This window comes from Rutilus rutilus (assembly GCF_951802725.1).
Source record: "Rutilus rutilus genome assembly, chromosome: 25".
Lineage (NCBI taxonomy): Eukaryota > Metazoa > Chordata > Actinopteri > Cypriniformes > Leuciscidae > Rutilus > Rutilus rutilus.
The window spans coordinates 4,210,933-4,221,813 of NC_140229.1; the positions used below are offsets into that span (position 1 = coordinate 4,210,933).

The 10,881-nt window shown below is 36.7% G+C and overlaps 1 protein-coding gene across 1 annotated transcript in view; it reads right to left on the minus strand.

The window, feature by feature from the left end:
- Positions 1 to 3,470: 3,470 nt before the first annotated feature.
- LOC311285188 (uncharacterized protein) overlaps positions 3,471 to 10,881 on the minus strand; it is a 7,837-nt gene continuing 426 nt past the window's right edge. The window contains exons 2-3 of the mRNA XM_084400713.1: positions 7,623 to 7,770; positions 3,471 to 6,122 (exon numbers count right to left, since the gene is read on the minus strand). Of these exons, the coding sequence (XP_084256839.1) occupies positions 3,563 to 6,122; positions 7,623 to 7,753 (2,691 nt within the window). The 5' untranslated portion in view covers positions 7,754 to 7,770 and the 3' untranslated portion in view covers positions 3,471 to 3,562. The remainder of the gene's footprint in view (positions 6,123 to 7,622; positions 7,771 to 10,881) is intronic.

Genomic DNA, 10,881 nt, shown 5'->3' on the forward strand with positions numbered 1-10,881 from the left:
GATCTGAAAATAAGTTGGCTTCAGAAGCAAACAGGATAACAATAAAACTACTCTATACATTACCTGCTTAAACGTCCCTGTGGGATGAACGCAGAGATGCTGCTGAAGTGGAAGCAGTTTGATGATATATCGTGTTTGTTTCTGTGTGTGTGGTGGAGAGAAAGAGAGAGGGCTCTGTGCTGAAGGCATGTCTCTTTGCAGGAAAATTAACTGTCTGTGCGCTGCCTGAGACATCCACACTAGTACCTACCCTCTATAATTCGGTGTCAAACCCTCTGCTCATTAATTTTACTGCAGTGTTTCCAGAAGGCCTCTCGAGCGTGTGGGGTAGACAGTCCTGTTCTCCCTGCCATAACCACAACCATAGCAAGCAAATATGTGCTTAAAAATACAAACAGGGAGGCCTGTAAATGTGTATCTGATGGCGTTTTGCTTTATTTCTGTCCTAGAGAGCGTCACTTCATGTGTGGTTGAGGAACTAATAACCAGTAAAGACAGTCTTGCAGAAACAGATGTTGTATGGATGTTGGCAATAGTGTTGTTATTGTTAACTAAAACTAAAACTATTACAAATAATTGAATTGAAATAAAATATAAATATTAGATGGAAAACCTTCAACTTATAAAACTAGTGGGACACTTATTGTTCTTTTTTATTGCCTTTTTCCCCTATCACATATTTTAGTAATCATCATAAATTAGTAGGGGTGTAACGATACCCTCATGTCACGATTCGATGCTGAACTCACGATATGATATTATTGCGATACTCCATGTGATAAAAGGTTAGCAAAAAATGTACTGTAGATTAAAATGCTAAATTTGGTATTACATTGTAAATAAATATGCTTGGACTTGTGCTGATAACCCAATGCACAGGACAATAGAGACACCAGAATAAAAATACTCATGATTCTGAAGCTGAAAATACAGAATTATTTTAGACGAACTCTTTCACTGACTAGATATATTTAAAATAATTTAGGCCACTTTTAATGGTAATATCAGACATTTGGCACTATCAGGAGAACAAATATTCCCCCATTGCATTATTATTCATTGTATTCAACATTATATATAGTAGTTTAATGTAGTACTGACACTAAAACTCTGTAAACGTGAATTTTTTCACACACAGTAATTTTCATTTTTGGTGAACTATGCACAATAAATATTCTCACTGTCCACGATACGAACTAAATAATTTTTGTATTGCAATATATTGTGACACGATATATTGTTACACCCCAATAAATAAGGTATCATTTGAAAGCTTAATCAAATTCATCCTGAGAAATCCGATTTGAAATTGGGCATTGCATTACCATAAAAACGGTCGTTTATAAAATCCTTTTAGCAGGCTCCTCCCCCTAGTGGGCGGTGTCGTTTCTCATATTACAAAATTTACTGCACTAATCAACTTTTTCTACTCTTGACAAAACACATATGGTCGGAAAGGTCTGACACTCAAGGTTACCATGTTTGGTGTCTGTTTTGTGATAGAAGTGATATTGTGACAGAAACTTTTTAAGTTGTTACAGGAGAACGCATTAAAAAAATCAATGGAATGTGGATGGCTATTTTTGGCTAACTTCAAATTTGGTACAAAACTTGGTTAGATATATGGCTTTGACTTTATAGCATTTTAGAGGGAAAAAGTATGGTAGCCTACAATATACATAGTTCAGTACATTTGCTTTACAGAAAACTTAAACTTCTATAACCTTTTTACACTTTCTTTTTTTTGAAGTGCTTTCACTTCAGCAATATTCCAACTTTGGGTCTGTATTCTAAAGCATTAATGAATTACAACCATTTAAGTTTGGATCGTGCATTTTCACATCTATGCTCAAAAAGGGGGGTGTTAGGCGGAAAACTAATCAAATAATAAAAAAAAGTTACAATTATTTTAACAAAATTATTTAAAAATCATTTTAACTCAAATTAAAATGCAAACTGGAAATATTCAAATAACAGCTAACTCAAAATATTAATACATACTATAATGGTTGGCAAGTTTGTCAAATTATGGACTTAACTGCATGTCCAGATTCATGACTTTGAAAAGAACAGACATTAATCTTTAATTGGCCTTCAAAAAAGAAATGGCAAGGAATTCCTTTATGAACTTTAGGGTCATGTTAAGCTCAATAATTCTGTCTTGAATTCTGGCCATCATTTAGAGAAGCACAGGGGTTTTAGTGGTCTGTGACAGATGGTAAACCAATGTGTTCTGTCTTTGCTTGAGCTCATGCAAAACAGAAAATGGGACCAGACGAATATCAGCACATTCTAGTCATTATTTAGTAGTTTAATTTGTGCAGTGTAAACAATAGCCATGCATGAAATGCCTTACTTAATGAAAATATCCATATTTGTGCTGCTCTCTTTAAAGATGATCTATGTCAACATGTCGGTGACAGACAATGTTTCAAGTATAAAGCTAATAAAGATCAGTTTGAGCTAAACAAAAGCAATCATATCAGTAAGCCAAATTGATGGGTTGAGATATCATGTAATAGAATAGAAACTATTATCCTATTATAACTATTATAGAAACTATAATAAGTAATTGCCATGAACCATATTTGACTTTTTCACGTTTATTTTTAGTTGTTTGAACAGGAAAAAACAGAGATACAGCACATCATTAGCTAATCAGTTAATTAAGGGAGATTAGTGGAAATGTAATATTGATACATGCCAAGTAATTTGTCGGAAATAAAGATGTTGTGGCCATTTCAATCAATATGATCAGTTGGGTTAAAGTCCAGCTTAATTACAACATAAATCAACTATCTATGCTTGTCAGTAAGGATTGATGCTAATGTTATGCTTTTCATTGCCAGTAGGTGGCAGTATGGGATACCCTGTGTTGTGAGGGTATATGTGATTTATAATGAATTAAACATCCTACATGTGTTAGTGCTAATGATACTAAATGGTGATATATTATGTATTACCGGATTTCCATACATTTTTTACATTTTGAGTTCACAATTTAACATTAAAATTAAATATAAATAATAATAAAAAAAAAAAAAAAAAAAGTAATTTATGTCTTTAGAAGTATTTAAAATCAGCACTGAATGATACATTTTTATGTTGTATTTTCTGTGTTGTTGTTTTGTATTTTTCTGTTAAGTACACTTCTCACTTGATTATGTATCTTTGCAAGTATAAGTGTGGTCGTTTGCAGGCAGTATTACTGCAGTTTTCAGTATTGCGTCAAATATAACATCACTTCATTCGTGTTTATGTTAGAAAGTGCTTGACACCATGAATGTCAAGTCATTATTCTTTATGACCTGAAAAAGAATAAATTATGTGCATTGAAACTTGAACTAGAGCCACAGTTCACAGCTGTGTGTGAGTGACTGCATCAAAAATAATGATTTGTTATGGTTTGTTGTACTTTGACACAAAAGATGAGACAAAATGTATTTGTCTGCACATGCTACACATCTTTATTGTGGGTTGCATCTGTAGAAGTTTTAAAAACATAATTCATCGTATATTTTAAATGATTTCTCTAAAGCCGTACTCTTGAGCTCGGTAATCCTTACCGACTTTTGCTTGTTTTTGGGCCATTCTTTGGCACATACGGATCAAGCAGAAACTTCCAGGAGTTTTCCCAATCGATCAGAGATACAGACACCTTTGCAGGCTCATGGCTTTTTAAATTATTTGTGAATTTCCAAGATTCCATCCATTCTGCAAACTTTCCTTTTCCATCTTCATCTTCCTTGTTGCCAGATCTAACATTACGCTTTGGTCGTGGTTGCGTCTTTGCTATTTTACACGCATCGCTCCATCTCTTCTGTTGTGGTTTCTGCTGATCAATGCTTGAGTAAATGTGCTTTCTTTTTGTTGCAGTCTTTGTCATTATCACAGATTCATCCTCAGCCAAAGCAGTGTTTTTCTCGTGCTTTGAGTCAAGGTCCATCTTCATGAACCTCCAGGACTTGCTCCAGATTTTCAGCTTCAAGTCTTTGACCAAAGCAGAAGGTAAATAATAGACGTGTTTGTGCTTTGACCAAAGGATGACGTCTTGTGCACTGAATGACTTTGGCTTTGCATCAGGCCATGAGGCGATGTTCTTTGGTGGTTGTGGGTTTGACATCTTCCATGATCGACCCCACTCTGACCTGCTCTCAATCTGGACGGATTTGAGCATCGCGATGCTACTGACATCCGACGTTAGCTGGAAATTCAAATAACATTCACCTTGTCTTTGGTAAAACTCTGTGCCAGTAAACATCCAAGAATTATCCCAGTCTAGAACTTCTTTTTTTATGAGATGTGCAAGTCCAGGACCATCAGACCTCTTCTTAACCCTCCATGAGTCATTCCACTCTTTCTCGGGATGTCGTTCTTTGAAGGTCTGATAATCGAATGATCTGCTAAATGCATTCGATGCTCTGCGAAGTTCCTTTCTGCCTTTGATTTCCATTGATTTCTCAAACCAAGTATGTTCAGGCTGGAAATCCTCCAAGCTGGAGACCCTCCAAGAATCCGTCCACTCGGTCATGGAAGGTCTATCATGATTGCGCTGATGAGTTGATGATTCCCATGATTGTTCCCAGTCTGCCACAGATCTCGCGTATGTCTGTTGGCGCACTGGCTGGGTTGATGCACCTTGCCCTCGTCTTTCCAGAAGATGCTGACGTCTTGTAGTCCTCCAGGACTCAGCCCAGGTACGAAGCCCTGCTGGTCCATTATGCGGGAAATCCTCATTTTCTAGCACTCTTCTAATAGGTCTGGGCTGAGCATTGGCGGACCAACCCTGCTGCCATAAACTGCTGTCTTGATTGAGTGTTAAGTTTGTGTACCTCCAAGAACTGGCCCATTCAGTGAGAGTTTGTGATGTGGAGGAAAACTGTGGAAGTGGACGTCTCAGGTTCCTAAATGCTCTTTCTTCTCTGCGCTGGCGTTTCAGCATCTTCCAAGAATCCTTCCAGTCAGTTTGCTCTGAGAACTGGAGCATCTCTCCCCGCTTTTGCATTCTTGGCAAAGCAAGTACGTTGAATTTCACATGTTCACTTTGTTGCTTTAAATGGTCTGGTTTCGGTGTCTCAACCTTCACTTCCACCTCCCTACATTCAGCTTTATTTATCTCTTCTTTATACTCCAGCAGATTTTTTATGGTCGTCCATGATTTTTCCCAATCTGAAGGCGGTGCATCCCTCCCACCAAACTGAATTGTGTGCTTCATCTCTCTAGGCACATTCATTATCACGTTGCCGATGTCCGGATGCAGTTCCTTAGGCAACACCGCTTGAGATTCAATTGATTTTGTCTCCTGTTGTGATACAGCTTTTGCAACCCTCCAAGCTTCACTCCATCCGAGGTTATTACCTGTTTTTGACTTCATATGAAGCTGCTTCTTTAAGTACATCCAAGAATCTTCCCATGGTAATTCAGGTTGTGTTTTCTCATTAGCTGAGGGCTGAATTGAATCGGGCATGATATCACCTCCTTTCACAGGCTTCATTGTCTTCCAGGATTCGTGCCAGTCTGACGCACTTTCCTGATTCTGATCCCTCCACAGGTTGTAAAATGTGTTGCTATCACTTTTATTAGTGCCTTCATGAGACTCTCTTCGTTTCTGAGTGAAAATCCAAGACTTCTCCCATTCGGTACTGGCCAGATCTTGTTGAATGTGCTCTGAGTCTAATGCTTTGCTGAGCTTCTCCCACAGAAACATGTCATTGGAGCTCATGTTGTTGTTGGTGTCAAACCCAAGATCAAACCAGGGTTTACCGTCAGTGCTTGGCTGAAGATTGAGAAACTTCCATGACTGTCCCCAGTCGAATGCACAGGGACTTTCTTCAGGTTGTGGCAAAGGCTTCGAGAACTTCCAAGACTTCGACCACACCATCAATCCCGGGCAGCTTTCATTGAGGTGACGTAACAGGGCCAGTTTGTTGGTTTTTGTCGTTTTCGTCGGGTCCACCTGCCTCTGAATCCGACTGCTCTGGAAACCTTGCGGCCTTCCCAGGTGCGCCTTTTTAGCCTTGTGTGCATCAAGAGTTGATTCTTCAGGAACCTTTGCTTTTCTCTCCAGTCTTTTAGGGGTTTTTATCTTGTAGGACATACGCGTCTGCCAGTCTTGATTGATTCTATGAACATTTTAATTTGAACGGACAACAAATGAAAATGATTTCTCATTAATTATGAAATGTGGTTTGAGTTAGCGACTTTTGTTTTAACAGATTAATTAAAGATAGCTGTTGTTATTAAAATTAATATTAACACAATTAAAGTTGAAGCGGCTACAAGCTCATTATTAGTTCTGAAAGGCCTTATTATCTGCAAACAAAATATGCAGAGAGGCAGGATCAAACATTCAAATGCTGCGTTCTTGCCATATCAGAGCTACTGTAATTATGAGATGACTCAGAGATTCTTCTCTGAACTTTTCTTGTCTTTGTCAGAAATTAAAATGTTCTATATCAACGCTCAAAATGCATCATTGTGCATTACTCCAACTTGCAATTATGAGTTCGAGAAAGATGTGAGTATTTATGGGGTTAAAATTGTTGCATTATTCCAAATAAATAGATTAAAGAATAGACAAGAATAGACAAATAAATGGAAAGAGTTTCACAAAAACGAATAAAATGAGATTTGCAAATCATTTTTTTTATTTACAATTGTGTTTTTTGTGTGCAAACACAACTCTGCCTTGCATTCATTTGTGAATCGCTTTCTGTGCATTTATAGATCCCTGCACGCATTTGTGGATTTTGAAACATTTGTAGTGTCAAGACCTAAATGGACTCCACCCACCATCTACTTAAGCCAATCAGATAACAGCCATTTGCGCTGACCAATCATAGCACGCTCTTGCTCCAACCAATCACAATTTGTGATTTTATTCATCTGCACTGGCAGAATAGGAAGTATAAGGCCCATAAAATTGGTACAGTAAAAGATGTTTAAAATTTGGATTTCTTTAGACCATTACACTGTGTATTAAGCCAAGCCACAGTATTATATTTTATAAACCCTTAAAAATCCTAGAGAAACAGCATTCAGCCTCGTCACACAGCCAACAGCATTTCACACTTCTTCAGGCAAGCAGTTTTAATGGCAGCTCCGAGGATCTAACGTTGTATAGAGCATTTAAAATAGTATTTTAAACATTAAATACATGTATTACGAATCATTTTGTTTGTAGAAAATATATAGGTGGGCTCTTTTTAAACGTCTGACATTTCATGGATTTAACACATGATAAAACACATGTAAAACAAAATTGTTTTTGCATTTTATTTATTTGTGAATTTTAATAATTTTTGTGAATCTCTTCACATTTATTTGTGAATCTCAGTTTATTTGGAATAATGCAACAATTTTTTTAAATATAAGTTGGAAATGAATAATTACAGTAATTTTGACATGGCATGAGCACAGCAAACATGATCATACTACAAAACTGTGTGGAATGCAAAGGGTTAAAAATATTTTCATCAACAAAATATATCAGCAAACTGCCTCAAATGCACTTTATGACATTTTTGAGCCAGAAAGTAGTTTTATAAATACTGAGTTGGTCATTTTAGACAGTTTTTCTGATTGACAAATGCAGTAAAATCAGAGCTTCGGCAGGTCCTCACCTTTCCAGAGCACTCTTCCGTACCCTCTCCTCTTCCAGCTGTCGTTTCTGTCGATGCTCCCTCAGCCTGATTTCCCAGACATCCTTCATAATTGAAGAGCCACATACTAACACCTCTGCGTTTTTGTCCATTATTGTAGAGACTCCTGCTGTAAGCGGAGATGAAGCTGTCAGTGGAAGAGCGAAATTGGATTTTACAAGACTGCAATGTTCCCTTGCATAAACTAACCATAAAATGTGCATTTGTTTACAATAGCTCATCTAATAGCATGCATTTGATTAAGCTGTTTCATTTAACCAGGGCAGGCAATTAAATAGAAACACAGCACAAAACAAATGCAGACAAATAAAAATACTATTTGGAACATTTGCACATTTTATAGAATACATTTAGCAGGGAATCATCACTTATCAGGCAAAAACAATACCACATGAAATTGCTTCCGTGATTAATTCTAAAATAGCATAACTGGATTGGTCTTTAATGCTGTTTAAAAGCAATAATCGTGTTTACTGTTAGCAATATTAATTGCAATTTCATAAGTGCACAGCATCTAATCCTGCGGTCCTGTCAACATAAAATAATATTTCTCTGCAATAATGAAATAAATAAATAAATGTTTACCCGTCTGACTGTTTTCTGTTAAATGATCCTCTGGCTTCAGAAGAAGCTCTTATAAGTGCCAACTGTAACTTGGCCCGTGTAACCAGGGCTCTTGACCCGGCTATTTATAACACCCTGCGGGACGGTGCCACGTGGCTTTGTAACTCGTTAAAGAAATGCTCGTCTGCATTCATTTAAAAATAAATTCTTTGTATTTCATGGCATACTGTACTCGACCAGATTCGCCTGTAAACCTGTGACGAGTCGCACAAGGATGTTCTCGCACAAAATGAGTTGAGAATGATGGAGCTGGTAATTAATAGACTGCATTTAGGTGGTGCATGACACAGTTACTAATTAATAGTAGGTACTTTATTCCTTTAAATTAGGATGGAAGGATCAAGTACGGTGTTTCAGGGCGGTGCGCTCAATATAGCCACTAGAACATGATATTTCACGAGGTTGAAATATGTTATGAATGTACAAATGACTGGGCGTACAGTATAGCGAGTAATAATAACCATGAGCCGTAAAGTCGTTAATTTAAAGGTGACACTTGCGTGCACAGCGTGCAGCTAATCAAATGTATATAAATATTTAAATAACTCATTTCATTGAGCTGTTGTTGTACATTTTACAAACTTTGATTTCAATTCAATCAAGTTTGCATTAATATTATTTTGCTCTTTTATCCTCAATGTGTTTTTTTTACAAATTAGAAACGAATAATTACTGTAATTCTCACATTGCATGAGCACAGCAATATTCTCAGATATTAAAGTGCCTCATTATGCTTTTACCTGTTGTATTACATGCAGTATGTAATATATAGATGGTTTTGTGTATGTAAAAGGTCTGTAAAGTTGTAAAGATCAAAGTTGCATGACTAATAAAGTTATTATCTCCTAAAAGAAAGAATCAATTCTGAATTCTAATTCAAGTCTTATTTCCTGCATGAACAAATTAAGGTTTGTAACACATTTGCATAATGCCTGTGCTCTTCATTGGCCGCCAGCAAACGTCTACTTTTCTCCTCAAACACTGTAGTTGTAGCCGAGACTGGAAGAGTTTAGTTTGAGAAGATGCTGTTTTCTGCGTGGTGAATCCACTTTTGTATTGCAAGCCGTTTAAAAGAGACTCAGGCTTGAATTGATACGGAAAAGCAGACGCCATTGTTCCTGTCACTGTTTATCATCACACACTGAGAGGAAGCCTCCGCAGCTGAAACTACGGTAAGAAAGAGGCGTTTCGTTTCCGACACGCGCCAATCACGACTGACTGGGCCATCTGACCAATCAGAGTCTTTCGGTAAGGAGGGGTTTAGAGAGGCTGAATCTTTATATCAATTGTTTCCAGACTCTTTGAGAAATTAGCAGGTGATATACAATGTATATAATATGATATCAAAACCAGTCACAATTCGCACGGGTATATTTGTGGCAATAGCCAACAGTACATTGTATGGGTCAAAATTATCGATTTTTCTTTTATGCCACAAATCATTAGGATATTAAGTAAAGATCATGTTCCATGAAGATATTTTGTAAATTTCCTACCGTAAATATATAAAACATTTATTTTTGTGAGTGAATGCAGCAAAATCGCCAACATAAATGAACAACTTTAAAGGAGATTTTCTCAATGTTTCGATTTTTTTGCACCCTCAGATTCCAGATTTTCAAATAGTTGTATCTCGGCCCAAATATTGTCCTATCATAACAAACCATACATCAATGGAAATCTTATTTATTCAGCTTCATATGATGTATAAATCTCAATTTCAAAAAATTTACCCATGTGACTGGTTTTGTCATCCAGGGTCACATATGAGAAAATTAAAGTGTTTTTTTAGCCCTTGGCTGCATGTAAACCTATTGTAGGAGAATCCAGAACAAAATTAAAATAGCGTAATAGAGGAACTTTAAAAAACTATATGGAAAGGAATTAGTTAAAAAATATAATACATTTTTATACCTGACAAATCAAACTTTCTGAATTCAATATCTCTTGTTCTCAACTTTGCACCAATGCTGTTTTTCTCTTTTAGTGTCAGTCGCTTGCATGAAAACTTTTCATTTTGCACCGCATTTGTCCTTGTTTCTCACAGAAGTTGCTGACATCCTGAATCGTAACCTTTCAAACGGAGTGGAGAAACAGTGCTGTGCCATTCAGAAGGCAGACAGCTCATTAGGAGAGAGAGCGTCAACCTTTGCATGGCTGATAATGATTAGCTGTCATTACCGTGTCAGTTTTCAGAATAGAAATCACAATAATCAGGTCTGTCAAATGCTCCCCATAAGAAGCAGAACTTACACTCGTGTCAAAGCCAACAATGACATGCATATTCAGTCAATAATGCCTTGTCGAATGAATCCTAATTGAAATATTTCATTACAGCAATCCAAAGGCAAGCTTGTTAAGTGTTTTGCAACATTTAAAGGAATAATTTACACAATATTCATGTAAATCAAAACCTGTAAGCTGTTATTAACTCTTTTGCATACATTGAAAGTTCATAATGACCATGTCTGTCAAGCATCACAACAAAACAATAAAAGTAATATAAAACACAATGAAAGTGGACTTGTGCCTTATATTCAAAGTCTTCTATTATTTTATTAGAGAAAGTACCAAATTTGAGACATTTGCCAGTCTC